The sequence below is a fragment of the Hyperolius riggenbachi genome, chromosome 2 (assembly GCF_040937935.1).
Source record: "Hyperolius riggenbachi isolate aHypRig1 chromosome 2, aHypRig1.pri, whole genome shotgun sequence".
Classification (NCBI taxonomy): Eukaryota; Metazoa; Chordata; class Amphibia; order Anura; family Hyperoliidae; genus Hyperolius; species Hyperolius riggenbachi.
The window spans coordinates 145,010,111-145,037,603 of record NC_090647.1 but is presented as its reverse complement, the minus strand read 5'-3'; the positions used below and the strand labels follow the sequence as shown (position 1 = coordinate 145,037,603).

Sequence of the window (27,493 nt, the reverse complement as noted above, 5' to 3'; positions counted from 1 at the left end):
ATGTTCTCTCCGTGGGTTTCCTCCGGGCACTCCGGTTTCCTCCCACATTCCAAAAACATACGGATAAGTTATTTGGCTCCCCCTAAAATTGGCCCTAGACTACAGTACTTACACTACATAATATAGACATATGGCAATGGTAGGGATTAGATTGTGAGCTCCTTTGAGGGACAGTTAGTGAATATATATATATATATATATATATATATATATATATATATATATATATATATATATATATATATATATATATATATCTCGATCTCGATCTCGATCTCGATCTCGATCTCGATCTCGATCTCGATCTATATCTCGATCTCGATCTATATCTCGATCTATATCTCGATCTATATCTAGATCTATATCTAGATCTATATCTAGATATATATCTAGATCTCGATATATATCTAGATCTCGATATATATCTAGATCTCGATATATATCTAGATCTAGATATATATCTAGATCTAGATATATATCTAGATCTAGATATATATCTAGATCTAGATATATATCTAGATCTAGATATATATCTAGATCTAGATATATATCTAGATCTAGATATATATCTAGATCTAGATATATATCTAGATCTAGATATATATCTAGATCTAGATATATATCTAGATCTAGATATATATCTAGATCTAGATATATATCTAGATCTAGATATATATCTAGATCTAGATATATATCTAGATCTAGATATATATCTAGATCTAGATATATATCTAGATCTAGATATATATCTAGATCTAGATATATATCTAGATCTAGATATATATCTAGATCTAGATATATATCTAGATCTAGATATATATCTAGATCTAGATATATATCTAGATCTAGATATATATCTAGATCTAGATATATATCTAGATCTAGATATATATCTAGATCTAGATATATATATATAGATATATATATATATATATATATATATATATATATATATATATATATATATATATATATATATATATATATATATATATATATATATATATATATATATATATATATATATATATGATATAGAGATATAGAGATATATATTTGTCCTTCAGGCTCCTTGTACACACAGACAAAACGTTTGAAATTCTAATTACAGCTAATTTACATGCTTTTTGAATGTTCAATGGACTGGATAGAACAATGGACCAGATCAAATGACTAGTTGTTTAAAAGTCTTTTAGTAATACCAGGGCTGTGGAGTTGGAGTGGTGGAGTCCGGGCAATTTTGGGTGCCTGGAGGCGGGAAAAATACTCAGACTCCTAATTTAATTTAAACTGTAATTAAAATAGAAAATCTGATAAAATGTTCTATTTCTCAGATAATAGTCATCATAAATAATTTATATATACAGTAATAACTGTGCTTAGTTCACAAAAATGAAATAAACCAATCAAAATTAGTTACTTGTGCTGCTTCAATAAAGCAGTCCCCGTATTTTTAAAGTCAGATATACACATCTGATTGTGACTGTGTATATGATGTGTGCACAGGAATCTCTTATATATGTTACGGCCAGAACCCGAAGTTTGGCCAGAACTAGAAGTGGCCGGCCACTTCGGGTTCTGGCCGGCCAATGCACGAACTGGCCGCTGCGCTGCGGCCAATGTGAGGAATGAAACAATTCCGGCTTTTTCCCTCTGCCTCTCTCTCCTCCCCCCGCCTCTCTCTCCTTCTCTTATGGGCAGCGGGCGGGGGACACGCGTGTCCAGGAGAGTCGTTGGTCGCGGCAGGAGAGCAGAGCGGGGAGGCTGCAGACATCGCTTCTGCCAGCACCCGCTCTGCAAGAACGGCAGGATTCCCCTGCCGCGACGAACGACTCCGGAGGGACACGCGTGTCCCTGGCCCGGCTGTGCCCATAAAGAGAAGGAGAGAGAGAGGCGGGGGGAGGAGAGAGAGGCGGGGGGAGGAGAGAGAGGCGGAGGGAAAAAGCCGGGCGGCTTAATGCCATTGAATAAAGTAAAGATGTGTGATACATTTACCCGCTGCGCTGCGGCCACAACATCACATTAAACCTTACAGGAATTGTTTCATTCCTCACATTGGCCGCAGCGCAGCGGCCAGTTCGCGCATTGGCCGGCCAGAACCCGAAGTGGCCGGCCACTTCTAGTTCTGGCCAAACTTCGGGTTCTGGCCGTAACATATATACTAAATAACATCTATGCTGTAAGTATAAATCCTGATGTGTAGCCGTTTCACTAATAGAGATGGTCAATGAGATGGAAATAATTCTGCGTTGATTCTGATTTATGCAAATGTACGCACTGTTTGCTCATGAAATCAAATAATTTGATATGTTAAAATTTGGTTTGGTGACTACGAATTAAATGATACCAGAGAAGGATGAAAAGAATTTTTTTTTTTTTTTTTTTATATACATACCTGGGGCTTCCTCCAGCCCCCTTCAGGCTAATCCGTCCCTTGCTCTCCACCGCCACCACCTGGATTTTCTGCTGAGTCCTGGTAATTCAGCCAGTCAGCGCAGTCCGGCCGCATGTCGCTTCCACAGCTAGGAGCGTTCTGCACCTGTGCAATAGTGCTGCACAGGTGTAGTACGCTCCCGGCGACGGAGTGTGTGCATGCGCACCACGCCAGACTGGCTCAAGTACCTGGACTCCTAGCAGAAGATCCAGGTGGCAGAGGAGGACAGCGAGGGACTGATTAGCCTGAAGGGGGCTGGAGGAAGCCCCAGGTATGTATAAAACTTTAATTTCATCTGTCTCAGGTTTACTTTGTTACACAGTAGTACTATAATATGCACTCTCCACAGAGCTGCAGGGAATCCACTGAGAATGTTGTGCACATTGAACACAGAGGAGTTGTCTATCACCCATAAACCTGGTTCAGATTGCGCATGAAGAATGTGTAATAGAGGAAGAATCTCCTTATTCCCCTGCAGAGTACCTTTACATCACTCTTACATGTACCCACAGTTACATTGCCTAGGGCCTGATGGATGTTCTTTGTTCTGGTCTTTACCTTTTACAAGTACTCTTACCAAGGACTAGTTTTAGTCTATGACTAAAGGGAATAAATATGGCAGTCTCCATATCCTTCTCACTTCAGTTGTCTTTTAAAATTCCTAAGTGTTGGCAGTTAAGAGACGATTTTCATGTTACATACTTTCAATCAACAAGATTGTAATATGCAAATTAGTCGTCGTAGTCGAGGAGTTGGAGTCGGTGGAATCCTAAACTGAGGAGTCGGAGTCGGTGGTAAGTAATACAAAAAATTAGTTTGGTCTCCCTAATGGCAATATAATTGAAACCCAACTAGACTGCGTGCAACATGCACTGCATACATAGTTGTATCAATTGTTTGTGGGCCTTTAACTCAGATATTCAATCTGCAATTATTCCACCCAAAAAAGTTAGACCAGGCCTCACTTGCCAGTATCAAAAAACTTTATTATGAACACCAACCATAGATATGTGCAAAATCACTGTACCTGCTGAGCGGTCTGGACAAGCTCAGCTCGTCCAACACCGCCAGAGGCTGCCGCTCAGGCCCTGCTGGGCCGATTTGTGTCAAATAAAAAGCAGCACACGCAGCCGGCACTTTGCCAGCCGCATGTGCTGCCTGATCGCCGCCGCTCTGCGGCGATCCGCCGCGAGCAGCGGCGAAAGAGGGTCCCCCCAGCCGCCTGAGCCCAGCGTAGCCGGAACAAAAAGTTCCGGCCAGCGCTAAGGGCTGGATCGGAGGCGGCTGACGTCAGGACGTCGGATGACGTCACTCCGCTCGTCGCTATGGCGACGATATAAGCAAAACAAGGAAGGCCGCTCATTGCGGCCTTCCTTGTTTATTCTGGGCGCCGGAGGCGATCGGAAGATCGCCTCTGGAGCGCCCTCTAGTGGGCTTTCATGCAGCCAACTTTCAGTTGGCTGCATGAAATAGTTTTTTTTTTATTTAAAAAAAACCCTCCCGCAGCCACCCTGGCGATTTAATCAGAACGCCAGGGTGGTTAAAACCATTAAAACACTGCTAGAGCTTCAGAGGTAGTACAGCATGCCCCCACTTTCATACCCACTCCATGCATACATGCATACCATTGAGACAACAGGGTTTTGTTGCGCGTGCTTTTAGTAACTTATCAGAGCTCTGATTGTTGCTGCAATTGCTAAATGACCACTATTAGGCACCTCCAGACTTGATTACTCAACAGCAGAAACAGGTACTGGATTGTAATCAGTCCTAGGCCATTTGCATATTACTGTGTATGCCTGAATTGATAGCAAGGAAAGCAGTCCAACCTTGGTTATAAACCACTTCAGCTTTAGAATGCACCACATAGCATGTCATTGCAGGTTAGATAAGTCCTTGGTATTAGTTGTTGTTAGTAGCTTTAGCATAGCATTAAACGAACAGAGCATAGAGTCCGCAGCAATCACAGACCTTATTAGGGGGTCGCCATGTCCCTGTGTTTGTAGTTCCCCTACAGGTGTGCAGCAGCTCTAGTTTAAAGGTTACTCACGAACACTGCACTTCTCGTTGGCAGCGGCTGCAGTCGCCGATCCACACGCACATGTGTCAGCGCGGCAGCGGGGATCAGGCTTGGAGCGGTGTATGATCGTAGCAATGGGCGAGGCCGGCCTCGTGTAGCTCCTCCCACCTACATGTTTCGTCCAACAGGGCTTCCTCAGGGTTTGGCTTAAGGTGAGGGGTGGTCTCTCCTTTTATATTGCACTGGCGATCACCTGACATCTCTGCGGGCACCATCTTGGTTGCTGGAATTTTTTGCTCAAACCGGAGGATTTCCTATCTTTTTTCCTTATTTTTTTTTTTTGTTGGTGAAATTGCAGATGGAAAGTCTTTTAGTGTCAAACTAATAGACTTCCAAACAAGTTTTTTGTACGCAAGTACGGACCTAACTGTCGTTTGAACGACAGTTAATCCACGGACCTGCCAAGCGGATCAGTCAAAACTGTTGCTATCAGTCTAACAATCATTCATACACACGCCAAACTCGTTCAAATGACCAGGTTGAACGACAAGTCGTTCAGAATTATCAGAGGTATGTACGTGCCTTTAGACTTATTCGACCAAGTTGACTGAGCAACTTTACCAGGGCCTAGCGGTGGATTGAGGGGGTGGAGAGAGACATGTTAAGGCGGCTCCATGGAATCCAGAGCAAAGTATTTCCTTTTGTATAGGTGAGTATCTAACTCTTATTCTTTATTTTTATCAGGGTACTTCAGTATTGCTTTAATGAGAGGAAGGCGCAATTTACAACTTAACTCTCATGCTGGGAATACACGGCTCGATTATGAGCCATGAAGATGGCTCGATAGATCATTTCCAACATGTCTGATCTCCTGCCCGATCGTTTTGCCCCTTGATTCGCCATTGAAGTTAATTGAAAAAAGATAAGAGTATCGAGCGGTCAAAACGATCGGGCGCAGAATAAAGTGCCAGAGTCCACCCGTGTATTCACAGCATTAGACTGCCAGCAATTTTATACAAAAACTCTGCAAGCCAGTTCCAGCTGTGTTTTTTTTGTTTTTGCCAAAATATAGATGTACCAAAGTCCAAATTAGTTAATAGGATTGTTTGTGAGGTGCAAATAAATTTGAGATGACTGAGAATTATGCTATACAATAATAATAAAGTGTCCCTGCGTCTGCCCGTGTGTCAGTGCTTTTTTGCACTGCGCATGTGCAGGGACAAGATGCAGAGACACTGCCGAGAGCCGGAGGACAGGGCCAGAAGGGACGGGCGTTCGCGAGCACAGCGGTTTACTGACAGACCTAGCTTGTTTTTAAACGGGCTAAGGTCACTAGTGCTAATATATTTGCATCAACTTAGAATTATTTGCATATTTCAAGTAAAGTAGAAAGTTAGGTCTTAGCCAAAACTTTGTACTAAATGCCTTTTGGACGTCCGTGACAAAGGAATATGGTGACACGAATGCCTATAGACATCCACAGCAGGCAGAAGTATTGTATTAAAAAGCTTTTAGTCATCTGTGGCATATGGATGCGCAAACGCAAAACTCATATAGACATTGGTGAAAGTCTAATTAAAATTAAAATTGCAGTCTGTGTGACTTCTTCACAGGGGAAATAAGCATTTTTAAATTGCTGGATCACAAATGCTTAGAAAATGCAGCAGGACTAACTTGGTCTACTTTGACTGTGGAATGCAATGCAGCTCCCCAATGTGTAAATGGACTTGCGCTCAGGATTTGCACTAATCTGAATGTATCTCTGCAGTTTAAGCTACAGACCTGATGGTCTTACATTCTGCAGTTTGCAAGCAATCGGAAACCGAACACAAAACAGTCCAGCATCCGTTAATGAGTGCATCTGCAGTGCACAGGTGCAGAACACCTTGCACCTGCGCAGTAGCATTGAGTCAGTCTGGCTCTGCTTTTACCAATGAGCAGAATGGGCTACATGCTTCTACTGTTTCTGTATACTTTAGGAAAAGTGAATAAGCATGCTAAGGGTTGATGGAAGGTACTAGGATATTGTGGAACACACGCCTTTCAAGATCCGGAAGTGTTAATAGGTACTATGCCACATGTGCCGTGCTTTTGTGGTAATAGTAGGTATAGTAAGTGTCTGCATTAGCTGCTTTAGCTCAAGTGGTGTCAGGCTGGAATTCAAGTAAGGAAGTGTATGAATTGCCTACCTGGTTGTGCTGTAATCCCAGAGCTGTGTGAATCACAACACTGTACAGCATTAGAAATGTTTGCATGTAAAGCAGTTCATGTTTTTCAATTGTGGAGCTAGATGAATGCATGTGATTGTACTGTAAGGTCTTAGTTCTGCCAATATTGTACTATGTATGATCTCCATGCTATTATGTGTTTTGCATGGGTTTGATTCTAGGCATTGTAGGTTACATGCCGCAAAAAAAAAAGTTGCCTGAAACATCTGTTTGTGATGGTCTTGAGCACAGCTGTGTACAGGTGTCCCTTGATGCTTTTAAGTTTTGTTGAGCTCATTTGAAATCACAGAATGTTATCGGCCTTCTCTCCTGTGGCAGTTGTGACACAGGGGAGAGATCAAATTACAACTTGTGATTAGACAAAAATGAGAGGAATTAAACAGGCTAAAGTCTCTAAAGACATACAGGGTACATATCTCTGTTTCTTCTGTCTTGTGCCAGAGTTCAGGTCCACGTTAAACAGTTGCTTTCTTCTGTTGCTGCCCTTGCAGTGGGGAGCCTGCAACTTTTATCCATCCCTGTTCTACAATATATCAGAACAGGCTACTTGGCAGAACAACATTTCCATACAGCTTTCCTAAACGGTCATCTGAAACTGGTGTGGACGATTGTGCAGACAGCTGTTGCTGCAAGTGTGCTTAGCTTTACTTTCACAACATTCAGCTGTTTAAAGACATTCCACAGCTTTCCAGAACAAATCACTTTTAAGCTGAAATCCACTAGTTTAAGGGACTGCTGTGTTTTGCACATTTCATTATTCAGGACTGCTGACTTATTTATTTATTTTTTTCCATCATATTCTTCCTGCTGGAATGTGAATAGGTCATCATGGTATGTGGTGAGTTAGAGTAATTGTTGTAATTTGTCCATGAAATCCACCCTACTTATGTTGACGGAATTTAACATGTACTGTAGTTTCCCTGAACCCCTTCAGGTTTTGCATCTGAAGTTTCTCAATGGTTTAAGGGGAACAGTGAAGTGAGAGGCATTTGACATTGCTTACTTCCTTTTTAGATTATACCGTATTACCTGCTTGGCTCTTGTACATTTTACTCTGCCCATTTTATTTTCTTCTGCATCACTGTCCTAGACCACAGCACTAGAACAAGTTGTCAGGTGTTCTTACTATACTGGCTGTACGCTTGTTGCAAGTGTGACTCGCATTACTGATGCCAAAAGACAACAGATCTCTGTATATACTCAGAAATCTTTTAATCGACAAGCATGACTGGGTCGTGCCCAAAATTTGGGTTTGGCACATACAATTGCTCAGAGTAGATATAGGAAGTATAAGTAATAAAACAAGCGTAACGAGTACAAATTAACAATTAGACAGGAGTACAAATTTAAATGAGCAGGGGTAGTACAATACAGAAGAAACCGGGGTACAGTTCTGTACGTCCTGCTAGATAGTCAATCAATCTAACAGCTGCAGCTTTGGGGGGGTTGTCTAAAGTGAAGAGGGGTGGGCGCTGAAGGGCGTTCAAGAGGTTGACAGCAGAGGGGAAGAATGAGTTTTTGTGCCTCAAATTCTGCTTTAGATGTCCTGAAGCCTACGGCCCAAGGGGAGCCGGCCAAAAAAGCAAAGATCAGGGCGTGAGGGGTCGCTGGCAATCCTCAGCACTCTGGAGCATAATCTGAAATTGTGAAGGTCGAGTGAGGGGAGAGGTCTCCCAATGATTCTCTCTGCCGATCTAATGACCCTCTGAAGATGGTATCTGTCGCTGGTGGACGAGCTAGTGTACCAGACTAGGATTGATGAACAGAGAACGGGCTCAATGGTGGCGGTGTAGAAGCTTGACAGCAGCTCTTGGGTTGTCACTACTTCAGTTGACAGAGGAAAAATAGCCTCTACTGGGCTTTCCTCTGGGTCAAGGTGGTGTTCTCATTGGAGACTCCATATTGATAGGTGGTACTTGAACACCGTATGGTTGTGGGAATTTTTTTCTCATTGCTGGGGAACAGCATGGAGCAGTTCAACAATGCCATCTCTAAGCAGAAAACAAAGCCTCCTTCCACCCAATCATTCTCCAGTGCTATTACATTACCAGGACTGGTACTGCTGCTCAGACAAAGAGGATTATGTGCAAGTACTGTGTAGAACTTCCAGCATTAATGTTGCTTCTTGACTGACAAAACTACGCACCTTAACGATTTGACTCCTAAAATGATTACAGATCATTTCAGGCAGCACTATGTGCATGACTGCTGAACGGACATGGTGTTTGGCTCTTGGCTGAACAGCATGTACAGCGCAATGAGCAAGGAGAGATGCACCATGGTTTTCACTCTGTGGGAACTTCCATTGAGGCTCGTACAGGAAAACTGGTATGAGGCAGAGATCTGACTGGACAAATCTCTACTGGGGAGTCCAGTGATGTTATTTGTATCATCTGTTGCCATCTGTACACGCTTTAGCTTTTCAATTAAACATGCTTGCTTTAGAGGGCAATCTAACATTATGCACATGGTTTTAGACTGCAACTGAGGAGAACATGGAACACTGCTTCCCTGACTGGCAGCTAGACTTTCTAATAGACCATAACAGTAGAGGCTTTATGGTGATCCTGCGAGTTTGATTAGTTGGGCCACCATACACGTATGGTGTAAGGGCATGGTGGTAGCACTGGTAAATTTGCATCAGCTTAGGGACCCTTCCCCCCCCCCCCCCCCCCCCCCCCAGAGTGTTGGCAGCAAAGCATACTCTCCTGTGCACCAGCATGCTCCCTCCTGTGTCCTGATTCCATCCACACCTCTGTGCCTGTTCCTCTTGACCTGTTAGCATGTACCTTACGTAACTGTGCTGTGGGTTCACAAGCGGCCAGTGAGGATGATGTAAGGACACAGGAGGAGTGCGCTGGCGGACAGATGAGTGCGCTCCACTGCCAACACCTCTGAAGGGACCCACTGAGGGGAGCACTAGATGGAGACCAGAGGGAGTCTGCCAGTCAACTCTGCATAGTGATGTCAGCAGTTCCGTAGATTTTTTTTTTAATAGATTTCAAAGGGAGATCTATTAATATATTTGCATCATGTGGCAGTAATAGATGCCTCTAATGGTTAAGGTGGTGTCACATATCACCAGTAAATAGAAGGCAATGCTGTTATCTGGACCATATCATGACTACTGTATATATTAGAATTTGTGTGATCACATGTATGCACACCAAAGGGGGGTAGTGGCAGAAAGACTGAGATAGATAACCAAGTTGTTATATCCTGTTGATCTGAGGTGCTAAGGTGCAGTTGTACCTGCAAAAAATACTCCAGATAACCAGTGCCTAAATTGTGTAAGGACTTTAATGTAAGCAGGCCAATCTTGAAGATGATTCTCAATTTTATGGGTAACCAGTGGAGTGGGCAAATTATCTGTGTTTACAATAGCTGGGTTGATTTAACCGCTGTGCAGCATATGTAAATGGCGTTGCAATTGTCCAGCCCGGGTGTGATGAAAAGGTGAACTAGGGATGGCAAATCCTGTCCTAAGATTTTTTTTATTTTTTATTTTTTAAGTTTTCAAAAGGTGCCTATTTAAGGAACACATTGGAGGTAGTTAGGCCTTCTTGTACTGCCATGACAACTGATCTGATACATGTTTTGATACAGAGGTGTACAATTTTACAGTACAGCACGACAGGGTGGGTTAGGAAGATCTCCTTACTGTTCCTAATACTATTATTTAGATGCCCAGATGAGTATTTAAAGAGGAACTGTCACGAAAATCTTAAAATTTAAAACACATAGAATTAAGGAGTACATTTTATCCCAGAGTAAAATGAGCTATAAATGATTTTTCTCCCATGTTGCTGTCACTTACAGTAGGTAGTAGAAATTATTTATTATTATTATTATTATTTATTGTATTTATAAAGCGCCAACATATTACGCAGCGCTGGACATTAATTTAGGTTACAGACAATATTTAGGGGTGATGAACAGCAATATGACAATACAGGAATACAAGAAAACCAGATCACACCGCACAGTAGGAGTACAAGGTAATGCTTAGTCAGTCACTGGATGGAGCATGGAGATTAGGCAAGTTAGGTTCACTCAAATGCATAGCATGGGTGCACAGTAATGGAGGTGCATGATCAGGTAGGACACAGGAGGAGGACCCTGCCCAAAGGCTTACAATCTAGAGGGAGAGGTAGGGGACCAGAGTTCAGCTGTGGGTTTAGAGCAATTGTGAGGGGTGGTAGGCCAGAGTGAAAAGGTGAGTTTTGAGGGCCTTCTTGAAATCTGACATTACCGACAGGTTTTGGACTAGTCCATCTCTCTATAAGAGATTCTCAGCATGTCCTTTATTCTTTATAAAGACATTCCCTGAAAATGATTAATACAAAGATGCTGGCCAGTCTGCCTGCTCACCGTACACTTTTATTTTTTTTTTATTTTTTTTTTGGCAGTTGGACAGAGCAACTGCCATTCACTAAGTGCTTTTTAAAATAAAGAAAACCCTGAGAACCCCTTTAAGAAGATGGGCTAGTCCAAAATCTGTCAGTAATGTCAGATTTCTACTACCTACTGTAAGTGAAAGCACCATAGGAGAAAAGTCATTTATGGCTCATTTTACTCTGGGAAAAATGTACTTCCCATTTGTATGCGTTTTAAATTTTAAGATTTTCGCGACAGTTCCTCTTTAAGTATAGCAGTAGGGCCATATTCTTTTGAGCACTTTAAGAGATGGGTTTGTGGTGGATTTGTGTGCATTTTCACTGACTTGAGACCAATCCTCAATTGATGAACTCTTTTAGATTGTCTGCTTTGCTTGAAGTTTTATGTAGGTCTTTTGGAGATTCCAAATGGCAATTTAGATGATGTGGTGGTGATACTCGTAGACTTGGGATACGTTTTGGTATCTTTTCAAAAGTGGAGCCCCTATAGGAGTCTGTTGGTAGGAGTCAATATACTGTTTACTTGAAGGTGTAAAAAAAATATTCTTTTGGCTATGTAGATTCTGTTTGAAGTCCTCCCAGGGTTTAACATCTCACCATTATTCTTGTTTGAATTGTCTGAACAGTTGAGATTTACCACCTCTGCTTTTGACACACCATATTGTGTTGTACTGGTTGGGAACTCAACACCTTTTTTGTGCTCTACCCTTTTTCAGTATGATGATGGGGTCAGCCTTTCAGGTAGCTGTGCTCTTGTGATCCTGCATATGACAATCTTGTGTTTTGTTTTTTTTTGTTTTTTTTTTATAATGGAATGAACCCATGTTTGTGATTGCAGTGCAAGTGTCTGCACAGGCACATAGAAATTGCTTACAGAATATAGGGAAATGTTTGTCAGATTGTTCCATCTATGGATACAAGAGCTTGGCAGATATTAGATAATTTTTTTTTTTTATGTATATGCATATGCTCTGTACAGTGTGTTTTCTAACTGATAAAAACGAACCAAAGACTTCCATCTCCAAGCACTTTTGACATCTAGTTTGGAAAGTTCAAAGTTGGTCTTTATTAGAAAATGTGATGATGCAGGCGCTTGTCAAGGCAAGTTACTTCCCTAGTAAATATGTATGACAAGTGTGACAGAGCTGTTAATGAGGTTGTTAAGACTAGTGCATCTTTCCTCCTCCCCTACACTGGTAATTCAACATGTGAGTTCTTATGACTGTTCCTGCTTTCTCCATAGCATAACTTTGATAATTCCTATACCATTATGCCACTTAGGAATTTTTATCAACACGTTCACTTATCAGCCTCCAACTCTTACTAAGGCAGTGATGCGTTCCTCTGTAGGGTAGTGAAAAGATCATAGAGAATCGGGGAGACCTCTGGAGCATCTGGGGTTAGGCTCAATTCACACTGCATAGATCAAAAACTGATCCATTTTGCGTTTAAAACAGTTCAGTCTTTAACATTGGACATCAGTTTTTCATCTGTGTTCTATTCTGTTCCCCACCTCCACCCGCTTGGTAAACCTGCAACGCAGCCGCTTAATCTGTTTGATCCTGCAATTATCGCAGAATACCCAGGTGGATTTGTTATGAACAGACTGGTGTGAATTTATCCTATTTCTTTGCATAGTATCCGTTTGCAGCCATTAGGGCTGGAACCCACAGGAGCGCTTTTGGCAGCGCTGCGATACGCTAGCACTTTGCCAAAACGCTGGGCTAATGTTAATCGATGGGGCAACTTCCACAGGAGCGTTTGCGTTTCCCAGAAACGCAAACGCAGGACCTGCAGCATTTTGGGAGCGTTAGCGCTTCAATGTAAAGTATTGAAACGCTAGCTGAAACGCTCAGCAAAACCTAAACTGAACGGTTTTGCTAGCGTTTTGCGGTTCAGCACACTGTAACAAAATGAAAAATAATTCACAGGACCAATGAGGATAAAAATGCAAAACGCTACGCAACCGCTGAGCAAAAAAATACAATGTTGCAAAACGCGACCGAAAACGTGCATAATCCGCTTGCAAACCGCTCAGACAAAACTCTAGCGGTAGCGTTTCGCGTTTGCTGATTTCAGTGGGTTCCAGGCCTTAAGGTTTTGTCCTGCTAAACGGAACATTTTTGCTGGCAATGTGAACCGAGCTTTAGGTTTTATGTTCAGGCACACATAAGTAGGCCCTTGACTTCCGCCATAGTAGTCTCTGAAGCTTGATCTGCCCAGTAGGCCATCACCCCCTTTCCAGATGTCGTCATTGTGACCCTCTGCCATCTTACCATAACTAAATGCACCAGTGTCTTCTAATATAGGCCAGCAAAGCTATGTTGAAACTTTTTAGAATAGGATGTACATGTGACATTTGTAAACCTTTTCGCCCTCTAAGCGCAGTTTAGTATGGGCTAGTGGCTGTGTTCTTGCAAACCGAGTGCTGCTGCTACAACCTCTTCCTGTTTCTCTCATTTGGAGTACAATTGTTGTTTTCGTCTACAAAGGATAATTTGGAGTGTATATGCTGCAGATCTGCCTGTGTGCACTGTTACCTGCTGTCCTGCAAGGGTGGTGCCTGGTACACATGATGCTATTTCCCATCCAATCGATGGGAATTTGCTGATTTTTGTCATGTCTGATCTGCTCCTGTTCGGTAATGGGATTGATTTTCTGAAGTTTTCATGGGAAAATTGATCCCGTTATCAATCAGAATTAGTTTGGACATGTACAAATGATGCAACTCTCTGTCAGATTACCAGTCGATCGGATGGGAAACTGTGTGTACCCAGCATACAAGTGCACTTCTGGAGGCAGCCTGCGGTGTGCTCGCATACACACCAGTATGCTTATGTACGCCAGCTGACTTATCTGCTGTATGTCGTGTGGCTGGTCCTTATGATCCATGACACAGTTGCCTAGAGGTATTGACGCATCTTGATCTGTAGAGCTTTATGGCCTTAAGTAATCCTTTTTATACACCTAAATAAAAGTTGTAAACAACAATGACTAATTGTGTTTTAAAACCTCAGCTATGTTTTCCCAATAATATTTTTTATAACTTGTTGAGTCAAGACATAATTTCTGCATACTGTTTCTAGTTGCTGTGTGTTGCACGATTACTAGAATTGTGGCGGTACTTACACTTATGTCACCGTCATGAATATTTTTACACTTGGCTACTTGGAAAGGTTAAACTGACACTGATCAGATTGTCAAGTTTTCCATTCCGTCTGGGTTGATCTGCATGGCATCAGGTTATTTCATTTTAGGTGAGCCTGAACATATTGGAGGCCTATGATGACATGTAAGTAAACCTAGTGCAATTTAGTGGCTGTGTTTGCCTTTGATGCGTGCAGAAAATAAATTTAGTTTGTATAGTTTATTTGGTATGGAAAGTAAATAGCATTATCCATTTTGTGATAAGTTGATTCAAGTCTTTTGAATGTTTATTGTAAATGAAGTGTAAAGTTCTGATCCAAAAACCTCAATGGGGCTGGGGGGGGGGGGGGGGGGGGGGGGGAGGGGGGTTTGTGTGTGCAAATGAGGCGATGAGGCAACATTAGTTGCTACCATGCTTTGTGTACTGCAGTCCGCTACAGGGTCAAGGTGGCTGTAAAGTTGTGGATATAAATGATGCATGCTATGCTGACGGTACATGGCTGATGGATTCTCAAGTTTGGGTAATATGACCTGGTCTTTAGCATTACAGTACAATGGCCCTTATTTCAATTCACTTTTTTCTCCTTTGAGAGAATTTTTCATCTTCTGCTTTAAATAACTTTGCGACACTCTGCAATTAATGTACTAAAAAGTAGATAGTCAGGATCATGGGTATTGTCTTGCTGGCTGGTGGCTTTAAAGGCATTTTATTAATAAGGTGTCAAAACATCACCCAGAAGAAATCTTGAATAAGGGCCCATGGGGTTGATACATGACGCTGTGATAATATTGCTGTGAGTAAGAGCGCACCGCAATATTACTGTTACTACCGGCAGCAGACTACTGCGAGTTGCGCCATACGCGTGACTGGTGGTACTCTAGTACCGCAAACATTTCTATGGTAAGTCATGTTAGTAATGCTGTTACTGTAGCAATGTTCACATTACTCAAGTACTGTGAGTTGTGCTAATAGTGTAACTTGCGTTAACCTGCTGCCGGTAGTAATGGTAATATTGCCATGATCTGTCTTGCGCACAGCAATACTACTGCACCTTTGTGCATCATCCCCGTATTACAGCACAAATGATAACAGGAGGGATAAACTATAGCCCTTGTCATAGTCTGCTCCACCATTGTTTCCTCCGCACATAGAAAGTGTCTGGATTATTGTTCTGTTTCGGAAATGTTTTATGCTGGGAGCACACGATACAATTTCCCGTCCAATTGACGGGAATCGGGCTTTTATTTCCATTATCTCTGACTTGTTTCCGAGAAAGGAATCAATTTTACGAAGTTAACATTGGAAAATCGAATCCTTTATCGGGAGCAGTTTGGACACGTACACACCCTACAGCTTGTGTGTTCCCAGCATTAGTTTGTTTTTGTAGTAATGCAGCAAGGACCGTAAAATAATTGAACACATTTATTTTATAATTGATACCTGTTTTATTTTTGTTTCTTTTTACTTTAACTTGAAAGAAGTGCTTACATACAGAAATTGCTGTCTTTAAAAAAATATACCTTGAACCTGTTGACCCAGAATGAGTCTGTATATAAGGTGATCTGACAATATTGGTTGTACATCTGTTGTCCTCATATGTAATATTCTATACTGCTTATTTTGTTGTTTTTTTTTTGTTTTTTTTTTGTATCTTGCTTTGGGTTCTATATTGCTTTTGTGGCTTTTTGGTTACAGGATATGTTTGTGCGGCAATCCTTTTTTTCCTTTCTTTTGAACATGGGTGGAGATGAATGTGCGCACGTAACCTCTCAACAAGAGACTGCTGCAGGGACAAAAAAGACTTGCATGCATCTCATTTGCATCTTATTAACCCAGATATACTGTAAATGTTGCTGTGACTGTAATACCACGATCAGTCAGTACTACGCCATGATGCAGATGGCAGTATGTAAATGTGTGTTTTTTTTTTGTTTTGTTTTGTTTTTTTTTTCTGGTTCTGGTCACTATCCAGATCCAAACTTGTGCACAGGCTTTATTTTTATTTTATGCGCTTGTAAGGTATAGGGTATTTTTGTGAGCTTATATAGCATGAAAATCCAACAGTTTTCAGTTGTGTGATTGGTTGCTGCTCTGCAACAGCTTGCTCCAACCATGCCTGTGTATGTCAGTTTATTCATTTTCTAGCTGGAGTTTTTATCCATCTCTGGCTGCGCAGTTTAAGGTGGGCATACACTTATAGATTTGTAGCAGATTCAACCATCAGATTTCTGTCAGATGCCGATCAGGTCGAATCTGACAGGAAAGGATCTGATGTGTGCCACACAGTAGGAATCGAATTTCTATAGATTTCAGAATGAAATTCGATTGAAATGCAATGTTGCACCATTCGATCCAATGCAACCTATGGGCCATCGATCGGCTGCCAGCAGTCAAACAAACCCAGATTTTCCGTCCAGACCGATCGATCAAATCTATCAAAATGGTCCGGAAATCGATTGATCTGCTGATCGATCATGCTTTCTGCTGCATCAATTTCTAGCCGATTTGATCAAAACGGTCGAATCGGCCAGCGATCAATGGCTAAAATTGACCAGTGTATGGTTTAGCTCCCGGTCCATCCATAAATGTGACCTAACCCCTGCTGTGTGGGTTTCCTCTAAACATGTTCCTTTGAAAATTCTTTGTGTTCGAACATCTTGAGGTTGTAGTCTGCTCACATCTGTTTTATCCAAGAGAATATTAAAAGACAGTACTTTGGTATTATTAGAACATAGTGGGCATATGCATTTTCCTTCACTAAAATGGCTTACATGGACTCTTGTTGTTTTTTAATCCTTTCTTCAGTGTTGTATTGGATGTCTTCCTATTTGCTGTGATTTACACTTTACTGCAGAGACCAATAGTTGTATTTTCCAGAATATATTTCATTGAGATTGTGATGTAAAAGTTTTATGCAACATGTTGATTTGTGGAAATGCTATACAACCTTCCCTTTTTCTGTCAGTCGCTATGCGCACATATTGTGTAATTGGTAAAAGATGTTCTGTTTCATACTTTTTATATTTGTCATTTATGGTTTGTGGCATCCTTTACATGCCAGTTATTTCTTATGTTACTTTTCTGCAATATAATAGGAAAGACCTGTTACATAGTGTGGTAAGCCACACAGTCAGTGTTTTAAAAGATCTTTCCTCTATACAGTATAAGATGATTGGAGCAGCCGGTGCCTCCGTGTCTTGTGTGTGTGCTGACAGCTATTTCCAGTTATCCCTAGCCATGGAAAACTGTGATCCTAGAATTGGCAAAGAAACTGGCTTTTCTTGTTTTACTGTCGCGTCATGGAAAGTGAATGTAAATAAGGCAAGCTGTAGGCAGCTGATGTCTTTGTGCAGAGAAGGAGACATGGCTTCTTCCTGCAGCCCACACGGCTTTCTATTTAGTTTGACTTGCTTGCCCACATGCTACAAAAGCATTTTTTTTTAATTGAATTACAGTATTACCAGTAATATTAATTACAAAAAAAAAATTGCAATGCATACATTTGTTTGTTTGTTTGTTTTTGTTTTGTTAGGTTTAAAAAAAAAAATTTCTTAACTGGGTTTCAGTAGTACAAATTTAAAATTGGATGCTATTTTATTTATTATTTTTCTTCCTAATTAGAAATTATGAAGCTACAAGTAAGTTTCTTGCTCAGTGCACTACCTGTTTTTACGGGTTGAGTAGATGAATATCTCCACTGTGTACTGTAGCTAATAGCTGGGTTCTGGGGCTCTGATTTGTAATGAATGCCTTCTAGCAAACTGTTTCTGTGGGACAGAGAAGTGGAGCATCTGCCACATGTACTATGATTATGGAACAGTCCTATTTAATAAGTTTATAGTGCAAGTGAAGCATGAGTGATTGGGAGTTTGGGAGACTTTTATGCCATTATGGGGAAAGTATCTTAAGTTGCCCATACATCACTCAATTGGTGGCTGACCGACCATCTAATTTGATAATTATAATTGAATCGGATGAAAATCTGTGCCACTAAGAGCATGCCCGATCCACAATCCAATTTGGGCAGAGATTGGTCACATGTATCGATTGCACATGCTGGAAACCCTCTGGCCAACATGACGTAACAAGTTTACTGCAAACCTTCTCTCTTAACATGCCCCATGTGCTTTTACTTTCATTAACCAGGAATGCTCCATAGACAGCATATTAGGATGGTTCTGTCTTTTTTAACACATGGATGTGAAAATGCTCATTGAGTTGTTTAGGCAGTGCATTTGCAGCTTACCCTATGTGTTCAACATCTGCTGTATTTGTGCAAGAACACTGTGACCATAGGAAGACACTATACCTGGCAGAGGTGGAACAGTTGTTGTTTTTTTTTTGTTTTGTTTTGTTTTTTTTTCTCCTTCTCTCATAAGACAAGCCCAGTATAATTCCTTTTATAGTAAACTCCAAGGGACCTAGCCAAGTAGTTTACTATATCCGAATTGGTCATGCATTGTATATTCATAGAGGCACATGATCGGGACCCGAGGACAAAGTTTACTACAGCTAGGAGTTTACTATAACAAGATTCTACTGTACCACACTTTTTAATGGGGAAAAAAATATATATATTATAATTCCTTCCGGACTGCAGGAGAAAGGCGAGCTGCTGGAGAATGCAGGCAGTCTCTGAACTATCCAGAGGCTTCTCACTACCAAGTACTCATTTTTTTTTTTTTTTTTTTTTTTTTTTACTTCAGGTACTCCTTTTAAGTATTATGAAAATTATCTTTTAAGTTCAAACAGCATCCAGAAAGATGCCTATATGACATATAGGCATAGATTACAGCCTATATTATTTACCTCCTTTCTTTGCTCTTTCTCAGTTTTTCAACAAAAAAAAAACATAACTTGTTCCTTGGCAGGGATTGCAGACCATGCTGTCGCTTGTGGTAGTGGAATGAATCCTTTGTAGTGTCTGTACCTTCCAGCGCAAGTTGCATTATTGTCCTGCACTAAAGCTAGTGCAGTGTTCTCCCCAGGCTCTTTTAGCCGGGTGCTCCACCTGGCTAGATTTGGTGACCACCCGGCTGTCATCGGCTCACCTCCTATGCTGTAAGCAGAGTTGCCCTACATTTTCCTCTCAACCCACCCGGCTACTTTTTCATGCCACCCGGCTGGAAAAAAATTCTGGGGAGAACACTGTAGTGGGTGCAGGATTTCCAGGTTTTTTTTTTTTCTTTGTCTTGCATCTTTTCCATGGAGGGCTCAAGAATGGGATCATATATTACACTTGGACAAATCCTGGAAAACTTCTCTCACACAGACAGACAGGTTTGCTTTAAATTACAAGATTTTTGTATTGATTGAAGGTTGCAGAATATGTTTTCTATTCTTTTTCTGGGAAAACAAGTTTTCTTTCTTAAAACGGAAAGAATTTACAATAATTCAGGTTGGAGGGAGCTCCGAGATGTCTCCCAGTGCATCACTGCTGAATATATGCAAATTAACCATTTTCTTTTTTTTCTTGTAACTTTATTTCGATTACATTTTCATAGCCTTTGTGCATCTTTATCAGACCTCCTCTGGCTGGCCAAATGTAAAGGGTACCTAAAGTGAAATAAATAGCCAGATTAAAGCGGACCTACATTTTAGAACTTCCTCTCTGCTCTAAAAGATGCACAACAGCATAATAACCTTTAAAGAAAAATGTTTCTTTGTTACAGCTGATAGAAATCCTGCAATGTCTACTTCCTGCTTTCATGGAAGCAGACATATTGTTAACATCCTGTGCTTTCTAATGAGCTTATTTGGTGTGGCAGTCATGTGGCACAGGAGATCAAATTACAACTTGTTGTTAGTCACAGATGAGGGGGAATCAGGCAGGCTAAACCCTCTAAATACATACAGGGTGCAGTTCTCTGTTTTCCTTCTGTCCTGTGCAAGAGTTCAGGTCCACTGTTCAGCAGCAGTGCCCCTCTGAAAGCTGGCTGACTTAAGCCAATCATGGGCTGCTACGCATGTTTGGCCCTGCCTGTGTACCTCCTCGATACCACTCCTGTGGCCGAGATCAGTCAGTGCGTGCACAGTTATAAAAATTTTACGAACTGCGCAACAGCAGAACGCTAACGTCCACGGCATTGAGATCAGGAGGCGCATGCAGCTTTCGGTGGCGCACAGCTGATGATTGGAGCAGAACTGTGAGGGACCAGAAGGACTGCAGGGGGCTGGAAGAAGCCACAGGTAGACTGACCACCTTTATTCGACTTTAGGTTTCCTTTAAAAACAGGGCTGTGGAGTTAGTCGAGGAGTCTGAGCAATTTTGGGTACCTGGAGTCTGAGTTGAAATTGGTGGTTTCATAAACTGAGGAGAGAGTCTGATGATTTTTGTACCAACTCCACAGCCGTGTGTGTGTGCGCGCGCGCTGCTTAGGGCTAGTTCACACTGGGCACTTTGGTAGCGTTTTTCTGATCGCCGGCAATCAGCAAAAAGCAGGGTTTTTTGGGGTTTTTTTTTTTTCACTGTACAGGAAAGTGATTTAGGAGTGATTGAGTTTTGTGAGTATGACCTTGAAATGCAATTACTCCAAAAATGCTGCATGCACCATCAGCAAATCGCTAATCACTGGTGATCGCTACAGTGTGAACACTACCATTGACCTGCATTAGCAGAAGCATTTTGCTAATCGCCAGCGATCAGCAAATCGCTGAAAAATCGCCCAGTGTGAAGTAGTTCTTAAAGATGAACTCCTTGTGATCAGGACTAAACTTGCAGCAGGTTCTTGTCCTTATGAGTCTTTGCTATAGCTTCAGTGTTAGCCACAGAGTTAATATGTTACCAGTGGAGTTAGTCAGGTGGTCTGATCTGTCAAGGAAAGACTGACTTGTGTCTGTCATTACCTCACGTGAGCGATGATGGGGATAGCTAGCACGAGCTGCCTGGACAGCATTTTGTCTAGTAATATTGAACTGTCATCTCAACAGGAAATAAAACTATGGGCGCAAGGCATGTTGTTTTAATATATCTAATGCAAACACTGTAGTGCAGCTGTGCAATTCACAAAATATTGTGCATTGCTAGTCATTGCAAAGTTAGTCCTGTATTTTTAAGTTGTGAGGCTGAACTAGAGAATATGACATTCTCTCTCCTGATTGTATATGAAATGCAGTGGCATGCACTAACAGTTAATGGCTTGTTATTGTTTATGAACAGGAATCTATAGTGCATGTTGGGAAATGGCCACTGTGCTAAAAAAAAAAAAAAAAAAAAAAAAAAACTTACTGCATGACTGACATGCATACTGTGAAAGGTACATTTTTCTAGTGGAAAGTACTGCTTAAAAGGAAAATAAACCACTCTGCAAGTGGAATTTATTTGCCTTTGACCATTTTGCAAGACATATGCTCCCCTCTTTAATTCTACCAAATAATTACATTATGTTGCCAAGACAAAAACAGCCATGCCAAGATAAGTGACTGGATCTCCATTTTTATTTTAAACGCTTTTGCAAATAACACAGATAATGACTTAATGTAAAGTTGTAGCTACATGGCAGTGATGATGGTGTTTAAAAAAACAACTTGTTCCTTGGCAGGGGTTGCAGACCATGCTGTCGCTTTGCATGGTAGTGGAATGGATCCTTTGTAGTGTCTGTACCTTCCAGCGCAAGTTGCATTTTTGCCCTGCACTAAAGCTAGTGGGCGCAGGATTGCCAGGCTTTCTTTTTGTCTTGCATCTTTTCCATGGAGGGCTCAAGAATGGGATCACATATTACACTTGGACAAACCCTGGGAGCCAGGTGGATGATATACCTTTTAACCTTTTTTGATTCCCTATGCCACAGACTGCAAAAGACAGTTTAGTCGAAAACTACTTCCGCCTGCTGGGGTCTTCTATAGCCATTTCTATTTCCCCATATTCCTGTGCCACAGATGTCTAAAGCATTTAGCACAAAGTTTTGGCTTACTCTTAACTTTCTACTTGACTTGAAATATGAAAATGATCCTACATTGATGCAGAATTACACAAATGTTACTACAAATCTATGCAGCTTGAAAATGGACCAATCAAATGCTTGCTCTGCATTAATCTATTTACAGTCTAGATTTTCAGAAACATTTGCATACTTTATCTTAATTAGCATAATTCTCAGTCATTTGTATGTATTTGCACCTCAATGATAACACTTTGATGTGGGCCCAATTGCATTTTTAAAGTTGACAAAATAACTATCTTTGCATTCACTGCTCTGTCCCACCATTAGAGAGGCGTTTTTATTTATTTATTATTTTATTCTTATGTTTGGACCCAGTGGAGAACTGATGCAGAACTTCAGAAAGTAACAAACCCTGTACATGCTCTAGGTGTTCATTATCTCTGTATTGGGAGCAAGTCATTTGAGTTCCTAGGACGTAATCATTACAGACATTATTGCATTTCAGAAAGGCAGTGTCGTTTTGCCTACAGGAACCATATTGAAGATTTTTTTTTTTTTCAATTTTTTAAGAAGAATGTTTTAATGTGAAAAATATAGCAATTTTTAGGTGCGAGGAAGAGGTCTAAATGATTTTTGTTTTTTTTGTTTTGTTTTAATGCAGTGCTTTGCGTCAGTGATGAGCGATGGGGTATGATGTAACACGCTTCCAGGGTGATGTGGACGAAGATCTTATCTGCCCCATATGCAGTGGGGTTTTGGAGGAGCCAGTTCAAGTAAGTGTTTCTCACTAGGTTTGTAGAGGAGAAAACTGTTTGAACAAACAGAAGAAATAAATAGAGTACAGGCACTACAGTCTTCCTCAACGGCACAGATCTTGAGTATGCAGATCACAAGACTACAAAAAAGGGTTTGCGTGTGGCCCAGATTGCGTGCTCTTACTATCCTCACATAAGCAAGTAAAATTCCACAAAGAGAGAAAGCAACAGCAGTTGGCACATGCAATCTATTGAAAACTTTTTTTGTTCCGGCCACTTATCAAAAATAATGTAAAAAGCAGAGATACATAGATCCTTCCTACCCGTTTCCTGCTGAGCTGTGGGGGTGAGGTGGGAGCGGTGAGCTGCCTGACAGCTGTTTCGCTCTCCTGAGTGTCTTCTGAGGCTCTGCGCAGAGCCTCAGAAGACGCTCAGGAGAGCGAAACAGCTGTCAGGCAGCTCACCGCTCCCACCTCACCCCACAGCTGGGTAGGAAGGTTCTATGTGCATTTATACATCACCTGTCCTTAGTCAGCCTCCGTGTGGTGTCCATCCGTCCTCCAGGTGGCTCTGCTGCTTACACGCTGGCGGTGGCATGTAGCGTGTGACGTGACACGCCAGCATGTATATGGCTGATACAAGAGGCACCCAGAGGACGGACAGACACCACACGGAGGCTAACACAGGACAGGTAATGTATAAATGCACACATTGGAGGCACATTTATAAATAGGGGGGGGCAGCAGCGGGTCAGACGCAGTGGGCTCGGCCAATTCCCAGAAGATTTCATGCTGGAATCGCCCTGCAGTATATGGGCAGCTCGACAAAAAATGCAAATCTCTATAATTAAATTAGAGATAAATTTGTCTTTATCGAATCTGCCCATAATTTACTGATGTATGGCTACCTTAAGGTGGCAATATACCAGTAGATCGCCGCCCGACATGCTGAAAAAATCCACCTCCTGAATCTGAAAGATTTTTCAAGAGATTTCATCTACAGTATGTAAACAATGCAAAGCCAGCTGTTGGGCCCCTCATCTAATAGTGCTCCCCGGGGCCCCTGCAGAGTACTCGCAATAGAGCACACTCGCCCATCCAGGGCGCTCTTACTTGTGTCCTTCCATTTAGATCCCCGATGACCAGTTCCTTATCTCCATGACTTGGCAGCATGTATGTACTCCTGTAACATAATGGAAGGTCACACATAATGAGCGCCGGTGTTCGGGGATAAAGGTAGAATGGCAGACTGGAAGAGGGTGCCAGACAGGTGAGTAGCTCCATTGCCCCGAGTACTCTGCAGACATCTTCGCTGAACAATACTAGCTGGAGCCAGACCTTTGGGACCCATCACCTGCTAGGGGGCCCTAACTATTCCACTTTTTTTTTTTTTTTCCCTATATTGCTGTTTCCATTTTGACACCAATCCAAAAGAAGTTCTAACCCCTTACAAAACAAGCCACAAACCAAATAATTCCAGTTCCTGGAATCTGGCTATAAATGGTGTAACTGCTATGGAATTCAATACCATCACTGCATCCTTTTTTTAATATTTTGTTGAAATCGTACGTTTTATGTAATATGTATATTAGTTTGTCGTCATATTTTAGCTAGTATGACTGCATATTTCCCCTTGGTAGCATTTTGTATTTTTGGTTGAGTGTACAATACTGGTTTTGAAGCTCTGCATACACTTTGATGCCTGCATAGTAAAATAAACAGTTGCTATCATAGACAGGGCTGTGGAGTCAGAGTTGGAGTCGGAGTCGGGGCAATTTTGGGCACCCGGAGTCGTTAATTTAATAAACTGCGGCGTCTGATTTTTGTACAAAATCCACAGCCCTGTTAAGTATTAGACTAAGGAGTCTGAGCCATTTTGGGTACCCGGAGTTGGAGTCGTGGTTTCATAAACTGAGGAGTTGGAAGTTTTTTTGTACCGACTCCACAGCCCTGATCCTAGATACCAATTCTTTACTTGGATTTCTGATGTGCATTTGTAATTTGCTATCAGGAATATGGATACAGCAGGAATATGGATACAGATGCATGCTGCCACCATTAGTTATACTAGTACTCTATGTAGCACAAAGCTGTTTGACGTTATCACATGCAGTCCGCAGCCATGCTCAGTCGACAAAAGAATAGACGTTAATCTTGTTCTATCAAGTGCCCTATTTTTTTTTTATTTTTTTTTATTTTTTTTAAGAGGTTTTATTTTCTAATTTATTTAAAATATATAATAGTGTTTGCCTAACTTTTTTAAGGTTGGAAGATGTGGGTTTTGCTATTGTCTTGCTTTAAATATTTTTGGGGAATCTGAAAACCCTTTTAAAAGCTTGTACTTCAGTGTAGTATCGGGTCATATTTCTGTTTGAAGCATTTTTTTTGTTAAGCTTATCCAACTCGGAATCTTATATATTGGCTGGCTGGTAAGCTCACAGGCAGAACCAGTGTTACCGTAACGCTTGGTGCTTGGAGTACACGTTAATGTACCCGTGGGACACACAAGAACCGGTCACATGAGTCAGCCCTGCTGTCTGAAAGCTGCCATCTAATCTGCACTGACCCAAGCAATGACAGTCGAGTTGTCCTCCTGTTTTGCTTTATCCATCCGCTTCTCTCCACGGTAATACAACAATAACAGGATCCCTCCTTTGAATTACTGTTGTGCAGTCTATGCAGTTTGGATATGCATAGTATTTAACTGACCTGCAGTGCATGACATTGCTGAACGCTGTTAATGTTCTGTCTGTTGCGGAGCTGCTTGTCATGGACAGAACAGTAAGCATAGAAGCTAGCTTGCATGACCCTCAGTAATTGAGCATAATACTCCTCTGCATGAGCTTTACTGCTGCGGCACTGTTTTTCTCACGGTTATCTGCTGTAAAAATATACAGGTAAAATGTCTAGTGAAACGTGCAGGTATTGGATATGATGAAAATCAAGTAATGTTGGATTGTCTTTGTAAAATCACATCCCCTATTTGCATGGCCTGGTTAGGCCTGTGTGTGTATATGTATAGGATATACAGGCATAGCCATTACTTGCACCCTTGCATTTATGTAAAAAGAAAAAAACCCCGTTCTCCCAGAAAATTGTTATAATCACAAATGCTTTGAAAATTGGCATGTTTATTTCTTTTGTCAACAGTGGAAGAACACAAAGCAGAGAAAAAAAATCTAAGCTTGTATTTTCAAAGATGCACTTTCTATTTTACAACATATAAAAAAAGAGTGGATTATTCCTTTTATTTATAGTGAGCCTATACCCTGGATATTGAACTGTTAGTAAGAATTTTTCCATCGACTCAAAGAGGTGTGTGTGGTTTGTTTGTTTTTGTTTTTTTTTTTGTTTGTTTTTATTCGCCCAGCATTTATGCAGTTTTAGTCTTTTTCGTTTTCATGGTGGAAAAACGACAAAAAATGCCTTACACATTGCAGTGTGATTATGTCACAAGTTCTCTTCCTCGCATTCTGTGATAAGAGATGTCTGATGTAGGGTTCAAACAGTGTTGAGTCTGCCAGGAGAAAAGTGTGATATTGTTATGTGACTTGACTGTTTTGTCATGGAGGTAGCAAATTAGACTATACGAATATACTATATGAATTGAAAATGATTAAATTAGCAGCAGCATTGCTCAAAACGATATGCTGATGCTATATGATGATTCAGAACACTAGTAGTCCCCCCCCCCCCCCCCCCCCCCTAATTTCAAGTCTGAGGAGGTTCTGAAAAGATAAACGAACAAACACTGGATTACTATGCGGTTCTGAAAGGCACACAAGGGTTAACAGTGGTACAATCGGACAGGACAGTGTGATAGCTCACCTATCAGATATTGGGGAGTGGCAATTGGTAGACCATATACAGTTAAGCCCAATCTAAACGATATGATTCTTTATACGATTTGATTACGATTCTATTTACGATCCGATTAAATCCAACTTTGCCATTGCAAAACAATGGCAAATCGAATTGAATCGAATCCCGATCGGACATGTTGGATTTAATCGGATCGTAAATAGAACAGTGTTCTCCCCAGAAATTTTTTTTCAGCCGGGTGGCATGAAAAGGTAGCCGGGTGGAGAAGTAAGCGCCCTTTTCCACTAGGAAACGCGATTGCAATCGCGCTGTGATCACGGAATCTACAATTTCCACTACCTGTGATTGTGCTGTATAGCTGCCGGAAACAGAGCACGGTCGCCTGATGATTGCAGTTCGGGGAAAAAAAAACAGTATAATAGTGGGAAACGAACACTGCGAATTGCATGTTATCGCTATTAACTACACAAACGCAGAATTCTCCAGACTACATGAGCGACAGAGGTGCACAGATGAGGCTTTGCATGCAACCAGCTGTAGTTGGGGATCATTTGGAGGGGACAGCAGCAGCCTGAAGGGCAGCAAAACCACAGAAAGGGACCAGATAAGACTGCTAGGGGCTGGAAGAAGCCCTAGCTAAGTAGATCTAATCTCTACCCCAGAGTGCAAATGTCCTTTAAGGTATTATTATGAGACTGTCACTTTTATTGAACAGTGATAAGTTGGCACTTTTTTTTGACATTCATGACTTTGCATGGATACACACTTCTCCCCATTGAGGTGCCACATTCCTTTAGTGACCTCTCT

The 27,493-nt window shown here is 41.4% G+C and overlaps 1 protein-coding gene across 3 annotated transcripts in view; it reads left to right on the top strand.

Annotated features, from left to right (window-relative positions):
* Positions 1–27,493, top strand: part of RNF41 (ring finger protein 41) — a 46,965-nt gene that overhangs the window by 8,057 nt on the left and 11,415 nt on the right. For 2 of the 3 annotated variants that reach the window (XM_068267633.1, XM_068267632.1), the window contains exon 2: positions 22,772–22,883. In XM_068267633.1, the coding sequence (XP_068123734.1) occupies positions 22,794–22,883 (90 nt within the window). In that variant the 5' untranslated portion in view covers positions 22,772–22,793. Of the gene's footprint in view, positions 1–4,565; positions 4,667–22,771; positions 22,884–27,493 lie in introns of those variants that run through there. The other variant, XM_068267635.1, reaches the window with a different exon arrangement.